Source organism: Dasypus novemcinctus, chromosome 18 (genome assembly GCF_030445035.2).
Source record: "Dasypus novemcinctus isolate mDasNov1 chromosome 18, mDasNov1.1.hap2, whole genome shotgun sequence".
NCBI classification, from domain to species: Eukaryota; Metazoa; Chordata; class Mammalia; order Cingulata; family Dasypodidae; genus Dasypus; species Dasypus novemcinctus.
The window spans coordinates 3890903-3916588 of NC_080690.1; the positions used below are offsets into that span (position 1 = coordinate 3890903).

A 25686-nucleotide genomic window follows, 5' to 3' on the forward strand; every position below is an offset into this window, starting at 1 on the left:
GGCGGGCGTCGTAAAAAGGCGCGCGGGGCTGCTTTCCGGCAGGCGCCGGAGAGACCGCTTTCCGGCGGCGCCAGGAGGGAAGCGCGAGTGGAGGCAGAGGCGGGAGCGGGTCTCTGAGGAGCCAAAGCCCGGAGTGGGGCCGGGCCTGCCGGGGCTCTTCCGCCGGCCAAAGGGCAGCGCCAGGGAGCCGCCGCCGCCGCCGCCTCATCTTCTTTTCTCCGCCGAGGCGCCGCGCGGCCGGGCAGTGGGGCCAGGCCTCAGGCGCGCGCCCAGGGCGGCCCTCCCGGGCTCAGCATGCCCGGGGTGAAGCTGACCACCCAGGCCTACTGCAAGATGGTGCTGCATGGCGCCAAGTACCCCCACTGCGCCGTCAACGGACTCCTGGTGGCCGAGAAGCAGAAGCCGCGCAAGGAGCACCTCCCTCTGGGCGGCCCGGGCGCCCACCACACCCTCTTCGTGGACTGTATCCCCCTCTTCCACGGCACCCTGGCCCTCGCCCCCATGCTGGAGGTGGCCCTCACCCTGGTAAGCACCGGAGGGCCCGCCCCCCTCCCCCGCCTTGGCCCCGGCCTCCCCTCGGGGTCAGCAGGGGAGAAGGTTGGCTTTGCGGTCGGTTTCCTAGCAGCCCGGCCTGGAAGCTCCCAGCTCTCCTGGAGGCCTGGAGAGCCCGCGCCCTCAGGGGGCGGTGGCGACGAGCGGGAGCGCGTGGGTCTTAGCCTGGCACGTGCTCGGCCAGTGGGAGCTCGTACCAGGAGGAGCCCCCGCGGCTGCGGGGGTAGCGACCCTCTGACCGGCTTGAGTGTTTGGGGAGGCGCTTTAGGCGAGGGTGAGGCGTTAGCTTCTTCAGCTCGAACGGCTTTACAGGAACGAGCCGTCCTGAGCAGAGCTGGAACTGGGGGATTTGAGTCGCGCTGAGTTTTGACGTGATGGAACTTAAATGCTGGCGTTTGGCTCTCCGTGACCTTCAGAGACCCTTCCTGTCCCACGTGGGTGTCAGCGCCGGGTGCTTGGAAGCCGGGGGCGCAGAGGCCTTTAGGGGGGCGCTGACTGCCCCTCTCGAATGCGCCTTGGTGGTGTGTCCTCTTCCCGACGGCGGCTGGTGACTTAGCCAGAATGCTTCTCTGGTTTTAAAAGCTAAAGAACTTCTGTGAAATTAAAAAGCAGGAGCAGACACATCTTCTAGCCCACAAAACACACTTTCATGTTTGTGTTTGCAGCGACTGCTTTCAGGAGTCCAATGGGGAAAAGATACTGGTAGCCGAATTGCAGGCAGTTTTTTTGAGATAGAATAACCAATGAAGGAAAAAACACCGTCTCTAAATTCCAATGAGGTGAAATCTTAGGGAAAAATGAACGGGCGCCTCAGACCTGCCTACCTAAGCTGAGGTTGTTTATAAAACTTTCACCCTAAAGAAATATGAATTCGTGCAAGAAGTAGTTAAATTGAGGCAGAAAGAGAAATGCTTTCTCTATGCTGTCTACCAAGTAAAATGCGTCCGTTTCTTAATTTTCATAATTATGCCACCCATGTTAATGTTCGGTAAGCAGGCAGTACCTTGGGACAAAAAACTATGGCCAAAGGCTGCTGGGCACATCTTTGAGTGCTTGTTAAAGTTAATGTGAGTCATTGTGTGACTTGTTTTTCTCTTGGACTCAGTTTCTTAGAACAGTATGTAGGTAAAGGATTTGAAGTTACAGATACACTTGCCTCTTTTGGGGAATTCTTGTTTCCTAACTTCAGTGTTCTTCAGGTCAAAAACAAAGTTTCTTCATGTCATTTCTGGACAAGAGAGAAAATAAATAGATGGCATTTATAAAAGTAATCATTTTATCTCCTGAAGAAATGTGCCATAGGTACCAAAATATCTCTGGCATGTGTCTTTTTTTTCCACTTTTTTTATTTTTTAAAAGATACTTCATTTACATAAATATTTCAAGGAATATATAGGAGATTCCTATATGCTCCGCTCCCTACACCTCCCACATTTTCCCACTTTAGCAACATCTTTCATCAGTGTGGTACATTCATTGCAATTGATAAACACGCTTTGGAACATTGCTGCTAAGTATAGATTATAGTTTATATTGTAGTTTACGCTCTCTCCCATTCAACTCTAGGTTATGGCTGAATATATAATGGCCTGTATCTGTCATAAGTCATTCAGGATTTCCAAGTCCTGAAAATGCTCCCCATTACACCTGTTTTTCCCTCTCCCTAACCCCAGAACATCCATGGGTCACTGCCTCCACACCAATGACGTTTTTTCTGTGCTAGAATCACCAAAAGTCTATAGTAGAATAGTAGTTCATTTCCCAACCCTGAGGACTCTAGGATGGTGATGCCCACTCCACCATTGAGGGGGACTTTGGTCCCATACATTCGATGGATGGGACTCTTGCTTGCAGTTGTAGGCACTCTCGGTTCCTTGGTATGTTGTTTGTCCTTGTGTCTACTTTAATGAACCTATTTTCAACCAGCAAGTGCCATATATAGGGTTAAGTAGAAGTGGTGAGGGATCAGAGAAAAGTCAGCCAACCCAGGCTTGTTGGGTAATCGGGGAGGGAGCTTCCCAGGGAAAGAGACCTGCAAGCAGAGACCCAGTAATAACCCCAATGGGGTTGAGGGGAGAGCATTCAAGGCAGCCTGTCTGAAGGCCAGGGGCGGGATGCAGACAGGAGTGCTGAGTAGGAGGGGCTAGTGAGGAAAAGGGGCAAAGGACCTTGTAGATCCAGTGAAGGCGTTCATTTGAGTACCATCCAGAGAACAGAGGGAAGCCATGGAGGAGAGTGGAATGATCACATTTGTGTCTTCAAGTGACTGCTCCAGCCTGCAGCATAGAAGATGCTGGAGACAGTCTGAACAAGACTAGAGGCAGGGAAATGAAAGTTACGGCAGGATAGTGGCCTACACTGAGTGCAGTGTAAGCCCAGAGAAGGGAACAGATCCGAGAGCCAAAAGGGAGAATCCACAGGATTTAGTGACTAGTTGTATATGGACAAAGGGAAAAGGAAGTGAAGGGACACCTTGGTTTCTGGCATGTGCCTCAGGATGACAGTGGTGCGGTTCATTGAGGGAACCAAGGCAGGAAAACAGGTTTGGAGGAGTCATGATTACTTCAGTTAAGGACACGTCAAGTTGGAAAGAGTCCAAATGAAGAAGACCTAGTGTTTGAAATTAAATATGGGTTTGGAGCTCAGAAGATGTGTAGACTGGAGCTTCTGAAGCCAGGAGAGCAGGTGGTATCACCCCAGGACTGTGTGTGGAGGAAGAAGCAAGCTACAGGCACAAACCTAAGGAACTCTGGGTTTTACAGGGTGGTGGGAGAGGGGGAATAAGGAGCAGCCAGAGGGATAGGAGGAGAAGATGTGTTATCTTAAAATCCATGAACTGGGATTACTGACCCAAACACTAACAAGACTATGAAGTCCAGCTGAAATATTTAAGAATATCTTAAAGACACACTTGAACTTAATTCGGAAATATCAAAAATTACTAATTCTTGAAATATCAAATATTACTAATTTTTTTTCATTTACAGCGTTAAAGCATTATGTTCCTAATATAGAATATGAATGTTATACATAAGAGAGTTAAGTGTACCGACCATAAATAACTGCATTTTCCATAGTTCGCATTATTTTTATTGCAATTCTCCACCTGTACTAGCCACAAGGAGCAGAACTACTTTCCAAACCACTTACCTGGGGAGGGAAAATGCCAAGAGGGGACCTTGACTCTCAGAGCTGAGGCAGGTGCCCCACTGCCACCAGCTTGCTGAAGAGTGAAAGGACCACTGCATTGCACCCAATTCTGATCCTGCATCTCCTGCCCCTGTGACACTCGCCTCTCCAGCCTGTCTCAATTTCTAGCACTTCCCGAAATGTGCCCTTTGGTGTTTGAGTCTCCTGTCCAGCAAACCTAGGTCCAAATCAGATTCCCTGGAGTAACTTCTTTTAGCAATAAAGACAACAGCTAAACTTTCCTCTTTCCTAAGCATTGGTTGTTTATACTGGCTTTGATTATATTCACCAGAACTTTGAGTAAGTATCTTCAGCAATTTGAAGATACTGATCAAGTACAGATTAAATAATTTTAAGTGGGAAGTTAAAAAAGAGGAAAATTTGCATCCACCCCAAATTTTTGTATTAAAATTAGGCTATTTATATAATTCAGCTTTTGACTTAGGGACTTTATAATCAGGAGGCAGTCTTAGTGTAGTAAGCTCCAGAATTCATGTTTGAACCACAGTTAATAGTATTTCAGCTATGGAAGATGTAGTTTTAATAAAGCATCTGAATCCACGCAACTGTATAAATGAGGCTTTATTCTCAAGACCATTTTATATTTGGGAGTTCATATTATTAGTTTTGATAAGTGGAAAGACTAGCTAAATACACAGTCCTTGAAAGGGCATTATTAGATTCTTTTGAAAGATTTTTCATTATAATTCTCCATTTTTAAAAAATGGTTGCATTTTCGTGTGCTTTTTGCTTTTTTAATGTACTTATACCTATTATTTATCCTTATAGCCCTTTGACGTAGGCAGTGGCAGAATTATTTTAATAGCAAAACCCATAAAATGTTAGTAAAATTAGCATAAACCTGCTGCTTCTCTAAGCCCTTTCATCCTTTGCCCTCCTATTGGTTTCCTAATAAAGTGAGGCAGCTTTCTATTACATTCTGTACTTTCTTGCTTATTGCCGTATTCACTGTGGTTTTGGTGCAGAATTCTTTCTGCGTTGCCTCCCTGTGAGCCTTCTCTGCCCTCTGCTTCTCTCCTCCATCCCCTCCTGCTTTCTGCTCTTTGTTTATCTCCAGAACCTTCATGTGCTAGCCTGGGCAAAGGGTCTGCCTCCTTCCACTTCTTCCCCCGAATGTCACCTTCCTTCCTCATCTTCGCTCCTAAGCTCTTTTTTCATAAATCCAGCTCCTTTCCCTTCCATAGAAAAATTCAGCATCTGGCTTAAGAGGGAGATTTTCTTCTCAGTGAACCCAAGTCTCTCTGCTTTGGAACACCAAGGTCTGCTTGTTGCAGCTGCCAAAAGGGAGGCTCAGCTCAGCTCTCAGCCTATTGGCAAGTGGCAGCCTTAGACGTGGTCCCTTCTTCAGAGCAGCTCTCCTTTAGTTCCCTGCCTTGCCTACTTTATGGCTATTAAATAGTCACATGAGAGAGATGATATGCTTGAAAATTATTAAGTGTCACGTGCAAAATGTTAAGAGTTGGCTGAGAGAGGCTAGTTCCTCTGTGGAGTCTCATTGAGAATGAGTGGATTGGGGCCAGTGCCTTTAATGTACTCCTGCTTGGCCATAACAAGCTAAAAGGGGCATCAAAAAGAGGGTGACCAGCTTATGCCGAGGTGAGCGTTTTTTCACTCTGAAAACTAAAAGAAATGCAAAATTTTGGAAGGTATCTGTATTCAGAATCAGTCTTACTAAGTCAACATCAGGTTTCATGGAGTTTTGTCCTGAACTTTTATTTTGTTTTGTTTTGTTTTTAAGATTTATTTATCTCCCCCTCCTGCTTGCTTGCTGTCTGCTCTCTGTGTCCATTCACTGCCCTTTCTTCTGTGTCTGCTTGTCTCCCCTTGTTGCATCATCTTGCTGCACCAGCTCTCCACAGGCATGGACTGTCAGCTCTCTGCAGGTGCGGGCCAGCTTGCCTTCACAAGCCCAATCGGTTGAGCCACACCTATTTCCCCCTGAACTTTTATATTGATTTTTTTTTTTCACAAGCAGCATAATAGGGTACTGAGGCATCATAACAGCAAGACAAGAAAGTGGATATAAATTCACTGAGAGCAGAAGTTAAGCAGCTTCTCAGTTCTTTTGCCTTATGCCCCTCTTGGAAGGGTGCACATTGCCTTACTGTGGAGGCTGCCACTTAAATCCACTGTGGCTTTTCATCAAAGAGCCGTTGGGGTTACTGCAGGATTCTGAAGTCTCCTAAGACCATGCCCCTGCCTGCCTCCCACATCCTCCCCAGCCAACATTTCTCTTTCCTTCCCCACACCAATCACTCTCACTTAATGTCTATTTCTCTTTTCTAGAATTTAAAGAAAACTCTTCCTCTCTTGTTAGAACTTTTGTAGCCTCCTTCTCTATGCTCTAATGGCTGTTGGATATCCCTTAATCAAGTCTTTGTTCGTCATTTTCTTGTTTTCTGCTCCTCAGGTAACCCATCTGTGTAGCCAGCGACGCGCTATAACATATATGCTCTAGGCATCCATTCAGTTAACTTTGCAGTGGAAGTTCGATTATTCAGAAATGTATAAAGCAAGCTAGATCTTAATGTGGCATAGTTCCCTTTTAAGACTGCCTTTTCAAGGCGTTCTACTAAAAGTTTGATGTATGACATTTATTTTTCCACTGGGAGTTGTTGGAGTTTTTCATATAGGAATTTGCCTCTGTAGTATGCATCATATTAGTTACCACAACAGATTTGTTAGAATCGTCCTTCCCATCAGATGCTGTCTTTGATCCTTTTGTAACATGGTACCAAATGTATTTGCTGGGGTGGGTCCAGGTCTGTTGGTTTCAGCCCAGGAAAGAGATCTGACAGACGGCTTAGATGGCTTCCAAAGACTTGTTGGGGGTCCTCAGGGCATCATCAGTTGCAAAGTAATTTATCTTACTCTTTCATGAAACAGTGCAACTGGGTAGAACAGTGACACTCCCTCTCCACCCCAAAGGTATTGCATGTCCTAATCCCTGGGGCCTGTGAACATGTTACTTTACATGACAAATGGGATTTACCAGGTATGATTAAACTAAGGACATTGAGACAGGGAGATTATCCTGGCTGATCTGGGTGGGCCCAGTGTTTACAAGGATCCTTGTAAGAGGGAGGCAGGAGTGTCCGTCTGAGAAGGAGATGGGACAGCAGAAGCAGAGATCAGTGACTTGGGGCATGAGCCAAGGAACATAGGTGGCCTTTTGAAGCTGGAGAAGGCAAGGAATAGATTTCCCTCTTGAGCCGCCAGAAAGAATGTGACCTTTTAGACCTCTGGTCTGTAAGATAATAAATTTGTGTTGTTTTAAGCCATTATATTTGTGGTGATTTGTTACCGTAGCAATAGGAAACTAACACAGTAGCCAGCCTTGGAAGACCGTCTCTTATTCTCACATTTGGATGTAAGGACAGTCTTTACTGGAGAGCTGGGAGAGGGACACCATATTAGTTTCCTAGGCCTGCTATAACAAATTACCACAAACTGAGTGGCTTAAAACAATAGGAACTAAGTAGGGCCGTGCACTTCCCACTGGCCCTTGGAAAAGAGCCTTCCTTGCCTCTTCCGGCTTCTGGTTGTTCACAGCAATCCTTGAATTGCTTGGTGTGTAGCTGCATCACTCCAGTCTCTGCTCTGTTGTCACGTGGCCTTCTTCCTCTGTGTGTTCTCTGTGTGTTTCTTATGTCCTCTCCTCTTCTTAAAAGGACGTCAATCCAGTATGACCTCATCTTAACTAATTCTATCTGCAAAGATACTCTTTCCAAATAAGGTTACATTCTGAAGTACCAAGGGGAGGACTTCAGCATATCGTTTTGGGCCACACAATTCAACCCGTTGTGTCTATTATAGACACCAAGGCGGGCAAAATGAGGACAAACTCCAGAGACTTGTCATTTATTGGAAACATAAAGGTTGAGAAGGCTACCCTAAAGATAGGCTATGTGGAAGGAAATGGGGCCAAATACCTAAATTTTAGAGCTAGGCTGTGCCTTTTGATACAACATACAGATGAGTTTAGAAAAAAGAGCTACTCTGAGCAGCAGTAGAAAGTTTTTAGAACCTATTCCCTTAAAGAGGTGAAAGAAACGAAATATAAACAGGTTTGGAGTAATTTGCATCAAATTTGCAGCAATAGAAAGCCATTATAAATATTTTGGGGACGTAACTGTAATCTTTCGGGTGGATGGCTAAAGCATCCAGTTGGATCACTGAGTCCTTGTTTTGACCTAATATGGTAATTCGTAAGCTTTTAGGAGTCCAGAATTATTATTTAATCCTCACGTGAGCCAGGGAGCCTTGGGCTGTAACAATCTTGTAATGTCTGCTTTTAGTCCTCAAGGAGACTGTCAGAGGTGAGATAACCCAATCCAGAATTCAAGAAAAAGAGCAAAAGGGTTGTGGTTTTTTTTAAGTCTATATATTTTTTTAAATCAGCTAATTCACTGCAGAAAAGCAAAATATCAATTTTGTTTCCTCTTCTGCTTCTTCAGACTGAGGATAGAATTTATTGTGGTATATTAAAATTCCATTATGGCAAAATGGTTAGGATGACCTTTTTTTGTTTTTAATAATGGCATTAGACCTGCAGGAAGCTAAATCCGATGAGAGGAGAAGAGTGGCATTATAAAACAAACAAAAAATGTTTAAAGTCTGCGGCTCTGCTCCCATTTAAAAGCTTACAATAGGCATTTGACTCTGTGTGTGTGCCTGCACCCCTGCCTGCACCTGCAGCCTGCGTGCCTGTTTACCCACATCGCAGTGTGAAGGTTTGTTCATGGGAGGTTGCTAGGAATACTGACATCTAAAATAAGACTTGGTTTTGAGAGACTCTAATTCACATTCTGGCTCTGCTGTTTCCTGGCTGTGCAAATTTGCAACCTCTCGAGCTTTAGTGTACTTATCTATGAAGGACTTTATTTAAATGGTCTTAAGAATTTTTCAAACCCTAGCACACTACAGTTCTTTATAAGAGAAAATGTATAAATATTGTCTTCTCCCAAACTCCCACAGTACTGCACACATTTAGTGTGTGTTGACACTGGGGCCATCTGCTGGAACGTGGGAAGGAGGTCATCCCTTGTGCAGCCCACCCGGCTCTGGCCATAACAGTAACCTCTATAGGAGGACCATCTCATTGAGAGTGCAGTGCCCATGTATTGTTTGATTTGATTTGTTATTTGTTTCATTCTTATATCCTCTGTTCTGGTGAGTGGGATGCAAGGATTCTATCATCTCTTGTTCCAGCATTTGGGGGGGAGAAGGACCTCCTGTGTTTATTGAGACATGATATTTAAGGGACAGTCATTCATCTTTTCTTCCCAATTTTTGTTCCTCTTTCAGATTGATTCATGGTGCAAAGATAATAGCTATGTGATTGCTGGTTATTATCAAGCTAATGAACGTGTAAAGGATGCCAGGTATGTCCATGTAAAAACTACTCTGGTCTGCAAGAATGTCTAATCATGTGGCCAGTGGAGACATTCTCCTGTGTGCTTTTTGGCACTAAATAGGTGCAGGATGTGAAATCTGTGAGAAAAGAGCCTGCCCTGCCCCCACACCCATGCCTGTTTGTACTGTTTGAGGGGGACCTGTGGGGTGGATCACTCCAAAGACAAATTCTAAACACTCATATTTAACTTTGGGATTCTGTTTTACATCTTTATTTTACTGGAAGGGAATTCATACAATGAAAGCAACAGTCAGACTTCTATCCCTCAACTAGGTCTTGCTTCTCATTCCCAAGCTAGGAATGTTATAGGGCAGAGCTTTACAAAGGCATACTGTGGAGTGGGTGTAGCTCATTGATTGAGCGCCTACTTCACATGTACGAGATCCCAGATTCAATTCCTGGTACTTCCTAAAAAGATAAAATAAAAAGAAATACTGCTCTCTTTCGAGATAAATAAAATGGCCTAAAGGCTTGGGGCTTTTAGGGTCTGATACTCTGAAAATGCAATGTTTGATGCTTCCTTTGTATTAATCCTGGTTCCTTTTAACCAGGTATTTCCCCCACTGTGGTTCTCACTAATGAGCAAAGCAGAGAACTTTGTTTTATTTCTGCTTTAGTTGTGGTCCCAACGGAAACAAGTGATGCACTGAAGTTAGAATAATTTGAGGAGGATTTAATAAACGAGTTATTACAGAGGTATGGGCAGTGTATAGGAAATCCCACAAGAGGGTAGTTCAGTGATCTGAAACTGGGGAGAGAAGAGCTATCACCATCCCTGGGCCTGAAGGGACTGGAAGAAGGAATAGGGTAGAGAAGGCCACCCAGAGAGGAGCACCAGCCTTTGTCAAGAGGCACATCCATCTTCACATGAGCTGAGCTTCCTCCTCTGCCTCCCTGGGAGTTTCTCCAGGGGCTTTCCTTTGGCTAAGCCCAACCAAGCCAGAGGGGCAGATAGGAAATATCCTGTACTACACATAAAGAGAAGCAGACACCAGGATGCGCAGACAGGATTCCTCATGTTATCTGATAAAATAGTCTGATTCTAGTTTCCATGGAGTTAGGGGATGTGGTGAGGTTTTTAAAATCAGCGTGTCTCATGTAATTAGGGACACTTGCCTGACACTGGAGAGAGGTTGGGATTGATAACATTTTTGGAAATAATACAATAAACTAGTAACCAGGTATTATCATCACTGAAGAGACACGAATGCACATCAGAAACATAGGCACTTTTAGCCATGGGTGACTGGTCTAGTCACTGAACTCTGAGGAAGGCAAGGGAACCAGAAAGATGCTAGGCTCAAAAATGATTCCTGCAAAGCAGCTGTGGCTCAGTCAGTTGGGTTCCCATCTACCATATGGGAGGCCCTCGGTTCACGTCCGGAGACTTCCTTGTGAAGGCAGGCTGGCCCGCATGCTGTGGGGCGCCGCCCAGCCCACAGGCACCACAGAGAGTCGACTCAGCAAGGTGATGCAACATAAAGAAGGGAGACAAGCGAGAACACAGGAGCCTGCAGAGAATGGACGCAGAGAGCAGCCAGCAAGCAAGCCACAAGCAGGGGAGGGGAAATAAATAAACACAGACACAGAAGAACGTACAGCAAATGGACACAAAGAGCAGACAGCACACAAAAAGCCGCAGGGGGGAGGATTAAAAAAAAAAGATTCCTGTCACATCTATGAGGAGGCTCAGACCTGGGACCTTCCAGACAGAGTCTTTTTAAAAATGGTCCTAAATATGCCCAAAGAGAAGACATTGACAAAGGACTAAAGGAGGGAACACAATAGGGGAATGCAAGGAGTATCAACACAGATATTGAAGTTATGAAGAGGAACCACACAGAACTGAAGACCCAGGAACAGAAATTAAACATTTCCTAGAGAGATTGGTTCAGCAGCAGATTGGAGCTGGTAAAAGAAAGAATCAGTGAACTTGAAGGAAAGATGATTGAAATTATTCAGCCTGAGGAGCAGAAAGAAGAAAATAGTGAACAGAGCCTGAAGAACCTGAGGGATGCCATCAAGTGGGAGTCCCAGAAGGAGAAGAAAGAAGGAGGCAGAGAGAATGTTCAAAGAAATAATGGCTGAAAACTTCCCAAATTTAACAAAAGATGTGAATACACATATCTAAAAACTCAACGAACTCCAAACAGGGTAAACCTAAATAGACACATACCACATCATGTTGTAATGACACTGTCACGTGTCAAAGACAGAGATTCTAAAAGCTACAGGAGAGAAGCAGTGAGTCACATACAAGGGAGTTGCAATAAGATAAAGTGCCAATTTCTCATTGGAAACCATGGAGATAAGAGTGCAGTGGGACAGGAAGCAGATGTGGCTGAACTGATAGAGCATCCACCTACCATATGGGAGGGTCCAGGGTTCGATACCCAGGGCTTCCTGACCTGTGTGGTGAGCTGGCCCACGCATAGAGCTGCCTTGTGCAAAGAGTGCACCCTGCAAGGAGAGCCACCCCACATGAAAAAAGCACAGCCCACCCAGGAGTGGCGCTGCACACACACAGCTGATGCAGCAAAATGACATAACAAAAAAGATGAAGTTTCCCGGTGCCACCGAAGGTGCAAGCAGACACAGAAGAACACAGCAAGTGGACACAGAGAGCAGACAATGGGGGTGGGGGAAGGGGGAGGAAGGGGAATAAATAAATCTTTAAAAAAAAAGAATGCAATGGGAAAGCATATTTAAAGTGCTGAAAGCAAAAGAACTGCCAACCAAGAATTCTATAGCCAGCAAAATTGTCTTTGAAAAATGAGGGAGGGAGAGGTTAAGACATTTCCAGAAAAACAAAAGCTGAAGGAGTTGGTCTATACTAGACCAGCTCCTACAAGAGATGCTAAAGAGAGTTCTGTAGGTTGATTGAAAGGAAAGGACAGTAGAATGACAGATTTAAGTTACATAAAGAAATAAAAGATCTCTGGTGAGGGTAATGACATGGGTAAATATAAATGTCAGCGCTATTGTATTTTTGTTTTGTAACTCCACTTTTTACTTCCTACAGGAAAAGACATGCATAAAATAATGATAAATCATAATATATAAATATGTAATCTGTGCCAAGAAATACATAAAGGTGGGGGACAAAGGAGTAAAGGAACGTAGTTGATGTATAGTACTGAAGTTAAATTGGCATTCAAAGCAAACAAGACTTAGAATGTTAAATTTAAGCCCCATGATAACTACACCAAAAATGTCAGACTCTGCACACTCATAGAGACAGGAGTTAGAGTTCAGGTTGGCAGGGGATGGGGGAAATGGGGAGGTAATGCATGATGAATGTAGGTTTTCTGTTTGGGAAGATGTGATGGAAGGGGTGAGGGCACCACAGTATTGTGAATGTGATTAATCCCACTGAATGGTATGCTTGGGAGTGGTTGAGGTTTGAGATAGGAAAGCTATGTTGTGTTTGTTCTCACAACTTCAAAATAGCAAGTAAAGAGACAATGACAAATATACTACATGAACCTGGATGGGATCCAGCAAGGGAGGAGAAAAGGTCAAAGGGACATTATTTAGACATATGAGAAAAATGAACTATGGATTAAATTTTATATTAATGTTAAATTGCTTAAACTTGATAACTGTACTTTCATAAATGAACATCCTTGTTCTTAGGAAATCTACGGGGCCATATTAAGTGTTCAAGGGTCATGATATTTACATCTTTATACTCAAATGTTCAGGAAAAGTATGGTTAGAGGGGAGCAGGAGTAGCTCAGTGGTTGAGCACCCGCTTCCCATGTACAAGGTCCTGGTTTCAAGCCTGATACCTCCCAAAAGGAAAACAAAAAAAAAAAGGATGGATGGGTGGGTGGGATGAAGGAAATAGGAGATGTGGCAGAATGTTAAAGTTAGTGGACCTGGCTATAGGGGGTGGGCACATATTAGGATATGTTGGAGTTCTCTATATGGAGTTTGTATTACTTTTGTAATTTGCTTTGGCTTTCTCCCACTACTTCTTGACTTTTTTCTCTGAGTCCAAGAGCTACACTTGTTTCTCTTCCTCCTTACGTCTTCCACTAACTCACTCCCTCTGGACCTCGTCTCTGATTCCAGCTGCCTCCTGTGTACTGAGGACTCTCAGAGTCCACATTTCCCACTGGAGTGAGAGCCTGTTCGTGGCTCCCATGTGAATCTTTGTCTTAGTTACATCCAAAGGATTGACTCTGTATGGAATGCCTGCCACGGCCCAAGTTCTGTGCTGAGCCGAGAGGGAGGTGCACAGCTAAAACCAGGGCCCTGACCCTCAGCTTGCCGAGTTTAACAGGAAAGACATTGCAGACATGCCCAAGGCAGGAGGATGTCACCCCTGCTGTGAGTGTTCCAGGATGGCTGGGACAGCAGGAGGTAGGGAAGAGCCACTTCCATTGTTGTTATGGGGGAAGCCCTCAGGGAGGGGTGTCATTTGAACTGGGCGCTCTAGAGGGTGTGGGGTTTTGTCCAGTACAGATGTGGACTCCAGCAGATAAGGGCTTTATATGCAGGGTGGGGTGGTTACATGATGAAGGCACCTGGTGGAAACTTTTAGAAAGCTACATTTGGGCAGGAGCACGAGGTACTCACACAAAGGGAAATGGCAGGGAATGAGGCTGGAAAGCTAGGTGGGGGCTACAACCCAAGGGTTCTTGAATACCCGGAAGAAATTTGAACTTTGCTTTGTAAACCATGGGGAGTCACTGTTGAAAGGAAGATTTCCCTGAACTGAACAGTGCTGCCTCTTAGCTACCTCAGAAAACAGAAAGGGCACCAGGCGAGAGGCAGTGACATCAGGTGGTCGGGTTAGGTTAGATTCTGCTTTCCTTGACACCCTCCCCCCACTCCGCTCCCTGCCCTCCTGGCCCCCGCGTGGTTCTGCCCTGGCTGTCATCGTCTTGCTTTTCTGCACATGCCTTGTCCGGCCCGGGGCCCTCTCAGTCTTCCCTGCCTCTGTTCTGACCTCATTCCAGCTCAGCCTAGGATTAGCTTGCTCAGACACAATTCCCCTGTTCCTCTACAAGTCTGGTCCATCGTCTGCTCCATTCAGGGGGTGGTTGCATTTCCCTATCGGTATTGGTTTTTAAGGAGGTACTGAACAGCCCCTTGTAGAAAGGATTAAAACATTAGCTGAGGGGGGGGGTGGGCGGTAATCCTTTAGGTCCCTTTTAACCCCAAGAGTTGCTGCGTTGCTTAGGTATTTAATCCACCCCTCCAGCGTGCTGGTGCTGGTGCTGGTGGGAATAAGCCTCTAGTAGCTCCCAGTGTACCTGGTACTGGGCTTTATTTGCGTCATCCCACTTAATCTTTCACAATGCTCAGGAGGGAGAGACTCCAGTCCTGGGAAGGGAGCTTAGCTTCACAGAGGCTCGCAAGTGCCAGGGCTGGGATCATGCTAACTTCATTTTCAGATGCTATTTGTTTCTACCTGAAAAACCTTCCTTTCTTTAGTCAGACCTAGCTGAAAAATTTGGTCTTGTCTTAGAAATAACCTGATTAGCATTGCATCACAGCATAAGCTTTGCACTCAAATCCAAGACTTGGATTCAAATCCTGGGTGTCGTACTGATGTAGGTCCTCAGGCCTCGGTAGTTCTTAATGGACGTAAGAGCATGTGCCTCCCAGGGGTTTTGCCCCAAAAGGGGGCTGTGAGGTTGAGATGGAGTAACAGGTAGCCGTTTTAACCCTGTGCTTGCTTCAAAGTTGGAGTGCTGGTGCTATTAGTAGCCCTGTGATTCCTTTTCTCTTTTTAAAAAGCATCATTTAGGCAATGGTTTAATGTTATAAAGATATTGGCGGTGTTTAAAAGTGTTTTACTCATTTCCTAAACTTGAGGTTATATCAGGCTTTATTATATCATTTAATAAATGCTAGTGTTTTAATTCACAATTAGCATTTCATATGGGTATATTTCAGAACTTGCCACAGTACCCTAGCTTGAGGTAGGTAGATGCTCAGTAAATAGCTTTCAGATATAGAAGGTAAGGTATAAATTGCCTGTTTGTTTTGGGGTTTGGGGGAATGTTTTGTTTTGTTTTTTAAGTTACCTACTAAATGCCTCCTGTTGTGCTGGTCAGAAAGGATCAGCAGCTTGGTCTATATCTTAAAGACACCAACAGTTTTGTTTGGCAGGTAACACTTCCAGGGAACAGGAGTTGATAAAGTCTAGTAGGAAACAGTCCAATTTCAATGTCATAGTGTGTGTGGGCAGTCTTACTGTCAGGGATGAGATAGCTCAGTATTTGAGGCTAAGTACTTAATTCCAAAAAGAAATAAGTAAAATTGGCAATTCTTTCAAAAAGTTTGTAATTCTTTACATACAACATTTTTGTAAAGTTATTTCAAAATAATGAATTTTAAATTTGAATTCTTGGGAACCTAAAATGGTTTTGGGTTTTGTTTTTTGTTTTTCAATCTCAATTTATAATTTCCAACACCTCTATACCCACTGTGCAAAAACTATACCTTCCTCCTCCTCCTTAACCCCTGGTAGCCACTAAACTATTTTCTGTCTATGAATTTGCTGTTTTTTTGGTCTTCTTTTTTTTTTTTAATATTACATTCAAAAAATATGAGGTCCCCATATATCCCCCACTCCCCTCACTCCACTCCTCCCCCCATAACAACAATCTCCTCCAACATTATGAGACATTCATTGCATTTGGTGAATATATCTCTGAGCACCGCTGCACCTCATGGTCAATGGTCCACATCATAGCCCACACTCTCCCACATTCCACCCAGTAGGCCACGGGAGGACATACAATGTCCGGTAACTGTCCCTGCAGCACCACTCAGGACAACTCCAAGTCCCGAAAACGCCCACATATCTCATCTCTTCCTCCCACTCCCTACCCCCAGCAGCCACCATGGCCACTTTCTCCACACCAAGGCCACATTTTCTTCCATTACTAGTCACAATAGTTCATGAATAGAATACCAGTAAGTCCACTCTAATCCATACTCTATTCGCCTCCATCCTGTGGACCTTGGAATGGTCGTGTCCATTCTGAATTTGCTATTTTTAAATACTGCATATAAATTAAATCATACAGTATATGCCCCTGTGTACTTTGTGTATTTCACTCACAGTGTTTTCAAGGTCATCCACGTTGCAGCATGGCCCAGAACTCCACCCTCTCTTATAGCCAAATAACACTCCATTTTGTATATGTGCCACATTTTGTTTATCCGTTCATTTGTTAATGGATACTTGGGTTGTTTCCACATTTTAGTTATTGTGAGTAATGCTGGTGTCAACATTGGTGTACAAGTATTTGAGTCATTAGACCTACAAGTGAAATTGCCATATCAGGGTCATTCTTCTAACTTTTTGAAAAACCACCATACTGCTTTAATAATAATAAATGTTAAGAACAAGAGCTTTGGGAAGCAGTTGTGGCTCAACTGATAGAGTGTCCGCCTACCATATGGAGAGTCCTGGGTTCAGTACCCAGGGCCTCCTGACCTGTGCGGTGAGCCGGCCCACATGCAGTGCTGCCGTGCACAAGGAGTGCTGTGCCATGCAGGGGTGCCCCCCCCCACATAGGAATGCCCCACGTGCAAGGAGTATACCCCACAAGGAGGGCTGTCCCGTACAGAAAAAATAGCGCAGCCTGCCTAGGAGTGGTGCCGCACACACTGAGAGCCGACGCAGCAAGATGACGCAACAAAAAGAGACACAGATTCCCAGTGCCACCTGACAAGAATGCGAGCGGACATAGAACACACAGCGAATGGACACAGAGAGCAGACAGTGGCGGGAGGGGGGTAAATAAAAAATAAATCTTTTTTAAAAAAAAGAAATAGAAAGCCTCAACAAATGTGTAACAAGTACAGGGATTGAATCAATAATCAAAATCCCACCAAAGAAAAGTCAAGGACCAGTTGGCTTCACTGGTGAATACTACCTACCATTTAAAGAAGAATTAATACCAGTCCTCCTCAAATTCTCCCAAAGAATTCAAGGAGAGGAAATAATGCTGTAGTTTGTTCTGTGAAGCAGCATTACTCTAATACCAAAATCTGATAAAGAGATCACAGTAAGAGAAAAATATAGCCCAGTTTTCCAGAGACAAAAATCCATAACAAAATACTAGCAAACTGAATCCAACAGCATATTAAAAGGATTATTTGCTATGAACAAGTGGGGTTTATCCAGGGAACTCAAGGGTAGCAGTATTTGAAATTCAGTCAAGGCAATACATACCACATATAGAGAACAAAAAATCCATGTTATTTCGGTAGACACAGAAAAGGCATTTGATAAAATTCAGCGTGCTTTCCTGATTTTTAAGAAATCAGAAAAATAAGAATATAGGGAACTCTCCTCACTGTTATAAAGCCCTTTATAAAAACCCACAGCTGACATCATAATTGTGAAACTTATAGTCTTCCCCTTAACATCAGGGACATGATGCCCACTTTCACCATTGCTAGTCAGTATTGCAGTAGAAGTTCTAGCCAGAGCAGTTAGGCCAGAAAAAGAAATAAAAGATATCCAAACAGAAGACGAAGGAGTAAGACAATCTCACTTATTTTGCCAGCAATGTGATCTTAATATAGAAAATATTGAAGAAATCTATAAGAAAATGACTAGAGCTAATAAAGTTTTCAAGATACACCAAGTAAGAGTCTAGATATTATGAGACTAGTTAGGAAACATTTCATCAAAGTGGCAGGGCACAAGATCAACACACAAAAATCAGTTGTGTTTCTATACACTAGCAATGAGCTGTCCAAAGAAGAAATTAAGAAAACAATTCTGTTTAACATCTAAAAAGAATAAAATGTATAGGAATAAATTTAACCAAAGACGTAAAAGACTTATACTCTGAAAACTACAAAACGATGCTGAAAGAAATTAAAGATGGGAAACGGACTTGGCCCAGTGGTTAGGGCGTCCGTCTACCACATGGGAGGTCCGCGGTTCAAACCCCGGGCCTCCTTGACCCGTGTGGAGCTGGCCCATGCACAGTGCTGATGCGCGCAAGGAGTGCCGCGCCACGCACGGGTGTCCCCCACGTAGGGGAGCCCCATGCGCAAGGAGTGCGCCCCGTAAGGAGAGCTGCCTGGCGCGAAAGAGAGTGCAGCCTGCCCAGGAATGGCACCGCCCACACTTCCGGTGCCGCTGACAACAACAGAAGCGGACAAAGAAACAAGACGCAGCAAATAGACACAGAGAACAGACAACCGGGGGAGGGGGGGAATTAAATAAATAAATCTTAAAAAAAAAAAAAAGAAATTAAAGAAAACCTAAGTATATGGCAAACATCCCATGTTCATAGATTGGAAAACTTAAAATTGTTATAGTACCCAAAAAGATTCAATGCAATCCCTAACAGCAACCTTTTATAGACATGGAAAAGCTGATCTTCAAATTCGTATAGAACCACAAGCGGAACCAAATGGCCAGAAAATTTCATAAAAGAAAATAAAGTTGGAGAACTCATACTTCCCAGTTTCAAATTGGGAAACTACAATAATTGAAACAGTGTTGTATGGGCATAAAGATAGACACATAGACCAATGGAATAGAATTGAGAGTCCAGAAATAAACCCATACATCTGTGATTAATTGATTTCTAACAAGGCAAGGGTGCTAAGAACATGATAAGTAGAAAGAATAATATCTTCAACACATGGTGTTGAGAAAACTAGGTATACATTCAGAAGAATTAAGTTAACCCCTACCTCATACCATATACAAAAATTACCTCAAAATGGATGAAGAACCTAAAACTATAAAACTCTTAGAAAGTAACATAGGGGCAAGTCTTCATTACCTGGGATTTGGTAAATGGATTTTTAGCTATGACAACAAAACCACAGGCAACAAGAGAAATAATAGATAAATTTGACTTCAACAAAATTAAAACATTTGTACATCAAAAGACATATCAGGGAAGAAGAAAAAACAATAGGAAAGTGGAAAGACAGCCTACAGTGGGCAAAGGACTTGAAATGGACATTTTTCCAATGAAGATAAATCACCAATAAGCATATGAAAAGATGCTCAGCATCATTAGCCTTTAGGGAAATGCAAATCAAAACCACACTGATCCAGTAGGAAGAAGAGCCTCCCTTCCCCCCAAAAAAACACAAGATACAGCTTTGTACTCTCAAGGATGACTGTTATTTTAAAATATGGAAAAGAACAAGTGTTGGATAGGATGTCAAGAATTTGGGACTCTAGTGCATTGTTGGTGAGAATGTAAAATGTTACCACCACTATGGAAAGCAATATGACAGTTCTGCAAAAAGTTAAATCTAGAATTAGCATATGACCTGGCAATTCCGCTTCTAGGTATAGACCCATAGAAAGTAAAAACAGGCTCTCAAACACATCCTTGTACACCAGTGTTTATAGCAGCATTATTCACAACATCTCAAATTAGGATACAATCCAAGAATCCCAACAAATGATTGGATAAACAAAATGTACATTCACATAGTAGAATATTACTCAGCCATAAGAGAGGATGAAGTTCTGAGCCATGCCACTACATGGAAAATCCTTGAAAACATGCTCAGTGAAATAAGTAAGACACATAAGAACAAATATTGTGTGGTTTCACTTATAGGAGATGTCTAGAAATACGAAGTCCACAGAGACAGGAAGTAGGTTAGAAGGAAGGCGGGAAAGAGGAGTGTATGTAAATAAAATTAATAAAAATAAACTATAATCAATTGGGAAAAAATAGACTCATGGATGGACAGAAAAAGGAATGGATGGATGATGGATAATGTGATAAAGTAAATATAGGAAAATATTGTTTGTTAGTTTTTAAGAGTTATTTTATTTTTTCCCACCCCCCACCCCCTCCACCCCCCTTGCCGCTAGTGCTTGCTGTCTGTTCTCTGTGTCCATTCGCTGCACGTTCTTCTGTGTCTGCTTGTCTTCTCTTTAGGAGGCACCAGGAACCGATCCCAGGACCTTACGACGTGGGAGAGAGGCACTCAAGCTCCCTGGTTTGTTGTGTCTCTCATTGTCTTTCCTCTGTGTCTCTTTTTTGTTGCGTCATCTTATTGCATCAGCTCACTGTGTGGGCTAGCTTGCCTTCACCAGGTGGCCCTGGAAATCGAACCCAGGACCTCCCATATGGTAGATAGGAGCCCAGTCACTTGAGCCATGTCTGCTTCCCTAGGAAAATGTTAATTCTAGATCTTGGTGGTAGGTATGTGGGTATTCATTGTACAAATCTTTCAACTTTGCTGTATTTTTTAACATTTTCAAAACTAAGTGTTGAGAGGGGGAAAAAGTAGCTTTGAAACTGTCTTTGCCTTATAAGTCTCCTAGACTGTGAGATAGACATGTTCTTAATACCTGCTGACTTCTTTTCCCTGTACCTCTAATGTGGGAGTCAGGCAGGTGACAGCTGGGGGAGTGAGTGATGTTTCTTGTCAAGTCACACTGGCAAGCAAGCTCGGGAGGGATGAGCCCAGTAGGTCTCTTCCAACAGCTGTTTGCCTTGTAGCTGTGGAGCCCTCACACTTGCCACCCCCTCGTAAACACGGGGAAGTGCTACACTTCAGAGATTTTTGTGGTGGCCTGAGGGACAGGCATCCCTGAGCTCCTTCCTTTTTTAATTTTTTTTTTTTTTTTTGGCATTTCGTTTTAGTTAACACAATACTGCAGGTTTTTAATAAGCATACCGTTACAGATTCTCAATTTTGAAGATGCAAATAGGTAAGATTGATAAAATTCTTTTCATAAAATATTTCTTTTTTTCATGGCAATTACAAAGCTTCCCTTATCATGTTTATCTTCTTTCTTTTTTTTCATGTCCCATTCTGGGCTACCATGCTTCTGTAAATACACTCACAACAATCAATGTATTTTTATGGCCTAAAACAAAAAAATAAGGTTTAGTCCCTCCTCAAAAAGCTAAGAATCTAGTTGTGGAGGCAAAAGTAAAATTCACAAAAAGAAAACTCTTGTCGAGGAGTAAGAGAGTACTTGAGAAATAAGTGCTCAGAGCTTAGCAAAGGGAAAAATAGACCTAAATTGGGGTGGTTTGGCAAGGCTTCATGGAGAGGATGACATTTTTTCTGGGCATTAAAAGATGGGTAGGAATTCAGTTAGCAGAGATTGGCGTGGAAGGGTTTCCAGAGAGCGGGAATAGAGTGAGTAAAGGGAAAAGGTGTGCTAGAAGACAGTGTTACTTACATTCCTCCTGTGAGCAGGAACGGTCGCTAATCCGCGGTGAGAAGCCTGGGTCTTCCGGGGTGGGCGTGAGGGCAGGGCAGTCAGGTGTGTGGCCAGCATGGCACACAGTTTCCTTTTAGGAAAACCAGTCTGCGGAGAGTAGCAGGATACACCAGACAGACTCCTGTGAGTCCAGTTAGGAAGAGTTCTTAGAAACCTCTGCCTGCGGGAATGTCTGACCCAAATGGAAAGCAGGGAGAGGAAGGAGCCTGAGGCGGGAAGAACCTGCAGCCCCTGACTGGAGCGATGCGTCCGCCTGCACTTGGTGGTTCTAGCTGGGGGCCTCTGCAGAGGTGGCAGGTGGGAGGGTGACCGTTAGGCAGTGGGTGGTGGGCTTCAAGGGCACAGCCTCCACAGGGGTAAGGGGATGGAAACCAGATCCCCTGAGGTGCTGCTGAGGAAATGGGGCAAGACGGTCAACTTAGTAAAAAGTTGAAGAAATTTGGTTGAAAGGCAGAAATTTTGGACAGTGGCTAGAGAGAACTGATTACTTCCTCATACACACTCATACCCCCAAAAGAGACTTTTAAAGCTTTGAAGACAGATGGAACCACTGGAGAAAAAGAATAAGTTGCCCATGGAGACCAGTGAATGGGGGAGGGACGGGTCCACAGGACACCTCCTGAGAAAGGAGGGGCAAAAAAACTGTCTTTGGAGATGTCAAGTAGGGGTGATGTGGAACCACTCCAGATTAGCTTCATTGACTCATGGTAGAGTGACAGCAAGGAGCAAGGCTAGAGCTGGCAGTTGAAGGCTGAGGAGGGTGGAGAAGAGGGAATGGCTTAGGAATTAAACCAAAAAAAATTCAAGGTGACTTGACTGCCCACAGCAGTGAGGGTTCCGCTAGTTTGAACAGCACGGTTGGCTTGACCACATGGGCACGGAGAGGGCAGACTGGAAGGTCTGGGCTGGATCCTGACTGGCCTGGGTGAGCCAGCACTCGGCTCGGGCAGCACCCTCCATCAAGTCCCAGGGAGGCTTTCTGCTGAGCGGCTGCCTCCCAGCATCCCCTGCCGCGAGCCTCCTGGGCGGAACAAGGCAAGACCTGCTTTGGGTGTTCCCTGTCGCCTTCACAGCATTCCCTGTCCTCAGCACAAGTTGTCTGAAAGCTCATTGTCTCTGCTGGATTTTTAATAATTCTGGGTTTTAGTGGCATTCACTGGAAGGGCAACATAAAATGGCACTAACTAGAACATGTAACCTAATTGGGTTTTCTCTTGTAGTCCAAACCAGGTTGCCGAAAAGGTGGCTTCCAGAATTGCTGAGGGCTTCAGTGACACAGCGCTCGTCATGGTGAGTCGCTCCTCGTTGCCTTTAGCGGGTTTTTCTGCATACAGGATGACTAGTCAGCATTTTCCTGCTAACATGGAATCTTATTTTATAAACAGTCTTCCTTTCTGTGGATACTTTGGGTAATTCCTCCTCTTCAGACTTGCCACCAATTTGAGTATTTTCCCAAGGGATACCCAAAAGGGGATATTCTTTTAAATATAGAAGTCCTCAGAGTAAGTTCCCCAGGGCCAGCAGCATCTAATGGAAACTCATTAGAAATGCAGATTTTGAGCCCTTACCCCAAATCTACATAATCAGAAACACAGGAGAATGGGGCCCTATAATCCCCATTTTAACAAGCCTTCCAAGTGATTCTGACACTTTCAAGTGTGAGAACCATTAAATTAGAGTAGCCAGCACAGCCTCTAGGGAGGAAAGGGTTGGATGGCTAAATAGATGAATTATATCAAGCGTCTTATTAAATCTCCATCTCATATCAGACAGAATTCTAACAGGGCAGAAGTAATGTTTTGAAGCTCCACTTCTGGGACAAAAACTATTGATACAAAGCACTTAATATTTATCCTGCTTAGCACATACATTCCTTTAGGCCAGGCTGTCTTTGGGATGCTTCCTGTCAGATGTGCAGTGTCAGCAGGTCACAAGCGAGGTTCCTGCTCTGGGCCGTGTTGCTGCTGCTGTGACAGCGGAGGGGTGCCTGGGGCTTCTAGGCAAGTGCCAGCTGTTGCTCGAGAGCCTGGCTTTTGGTTGGCCGTCTGTTCACTCTGTGCCCCTTGTCTTTGCTCAGGTAGACAACGCTAAGTTTACAATGGACTGTGTAGTACCTACGATCCACGTGTACGAGCACCATGAAAACAAATGGCGGTGCAAAGACCCTCATCAGTGAGTGCCGACTGGCGTCCCACCACGTTCCTGTGCTCTGAGGGCACCTGTGCTGCAGTGTATGGTGGGGTCCGTCCCAGCTGCTCTAAGAAAGCTCGTCCCAACCTTCTGGTGGCTTTAAGTTCGTATATTCTCCAGAGGAGTGTACTGGCCTCTCAAATCGGTCCGGTCCCTCAGCTCCTCGGGAGGTCCTGGCCTCTGGGCCTTCTGGGCAGGAGAGGGAACGTGAGCAGTACTTCAGGGCTTATCACCCCTGATCCCTGGCCTCTCCCCAAGCCACTCCACTCTTCCTGTGGTGCGGTGCGCTGTGCTGTGGTGGTGGTGGTTTGTAATCATTCAGAAAGTCTCAGTCCTCCACCTTCAGCTTGTGCATAATTGCGTTTGAAGGGCGTCTTTCCTGTACTAACCATGTTTCACATCTTTATGAACATTGCATGTGGCTGTTTTTTTCTGCTTAATATATTGAAAAGCCCCGTGTTTTCATTATTAAACGATTAATGTTTCCATATTTGGCCTCCTAGTGATTACTGCGAAGACTGGCCAGAAGCCCAGCGGATCTCAGCGTCGCTCCTGGACAGCCGGTCCTATGAGACCCTTGTGGATTTCGATAACCACCTGGATGACATTCGGAATGACTGGACCAATCCAGAGATCAATAAGGCTGTTCTACACCTGTGTTAGGGAGGGGCTTATGGACTGGTCTCTGGGCGTTTCCACTACCCTGAAGAAGAAAAACGTATTTTTAAATGTGAATCTCATACCCTGTGTGGAAAGCCGACAGTTTTAAGAAGTGGCATGTGCCGTGAAGGAAGGCGGTCACCTTTTTAATGCAGGATCTCTAGAAGAGGTACCAACTATTCAATCTGACTGCCTCGTGGATTCTTTCCCGGTTGTATGTTGCTCTAATCTTCCAAATCAAAGCTATTTCTGCTTGTCCAAGATTGTTCCTATTAAACAGTTTTAACTAAACTTTTATAATCTATAGAGAATACTTTTTAAGACTTAGGAGGTGTCTTTTTAAAAAGGCCCACATCTTAAACTCAAATGAGTGTTCTGTGAGTTTTTATGCTGTTTGAGTCGATGCTCTCCAGTCCTGGGGTTAGGCGGGCTTGCTGCTTGCTGCGGCCACGTGATGGCTGAGACCCTCCGTGTGGGGGTTAGAGCGGGTGGGTGGTCTGGGGCTAGGACATGGTGCTGCTCAACACAGTGTCGGCCTCACTGGCCCGTAGCAGCTCTGACACAGTGGGGATATAAGCACTGTCGCCTGAGAAAGCGTCATAATTAAGGGTATAAACAAACATCGTTTGGATTGGGAACTTGGATTGGAGCACAGTATAATGCTTCTCAATCAGCCGGAAAGCTTGTAAACATTCTGAAGAAACAAGGAAGGAAAAACGGAATTGTGCTGTGATCAGATGCACTTTCTGCTTTTTAAAAATGCAAAAATCAGTCCTAACTCTTGACTTGCATGATCATCCAAATGGCTTTAATCTGTGTCTTCAAAGTAATTCTTTTATATTGAAAGCAGCAAAAGCAAACAAAATGTAGACTCCCCAAGTTGTACTGAGCAATGTCTGTGATTTTTAAGCATAGAACATTTGATTACATTTTCTAACCCAATCCTAGAAAATTGATAGGGAAATTTTATAGTGCTACTGCATTTTGTCCTTTTCATGTGAGTTATTTTGTCCAGAGTTAAGAAACAGAACCTTTCCTACTGCCTTGCCTTTGACTACAAAAAGGACAAATGGGCACGACCTATTGAGAGGGTTTGCAATATAGCATTATTTTCTCTTAAGTAGGAAAAAATTCAGATATCACATATAATAGATATGCTTTATTCAGTTCACCGAATTCGTTCTTCCCCTTTCTTCAAACACCTCTTACTCTTAACTTTTTAAGTTGACGTTGCATCATGTGGGGAAAAGAAACCAAAGTTGCTGGCACAAATGAAGGGTCAGTGAATCAGCGTGCTTAATCCCTTCCACCCTCCTCACTCTTAGGCATGTGGTGGGCCCTCTTGTTCCAAGTGTGTGTGTCTGTGTGTGTTTCAAAAAGGGAGAAGAATCGCCAGCATTCACATAGAAAGCCGTCTTCCTGGGGCTGAAAAACAGGAGTGTGTGCCTCCCCC

General features: G+C 44.3%; 1 protein-coding gene across 1 annotated transcript; it reads left to right on the forward strand.

The window, feature by feature from the left end:
* The first annotated feature begins 40 nt into the window (after positions 1 to 40).
* Positions 41 to 24524, forward strand: EMC8 (ER membrane protein complex subunit 8). Its single transcript, XM_058279615.2, has 5 exons — positions 41 to 525; positions 9070 to 9146; positions 22604 to 22673; positions 23461 to 23555; positions 24077 to 24524. Exons 1-5 carry the CDS (start codon positions 295 to 297, stop codon positions 24234 to 24236), a joined length of 633 nt encoding a protein of 210 aa, XP_058135598.1. The 5' UTR covers positions 41 to 294; the 3' UTR covers positions 24237 to 24524.
* Positions 24525 to 25686: the final 1162 nt, after the last annotated feature.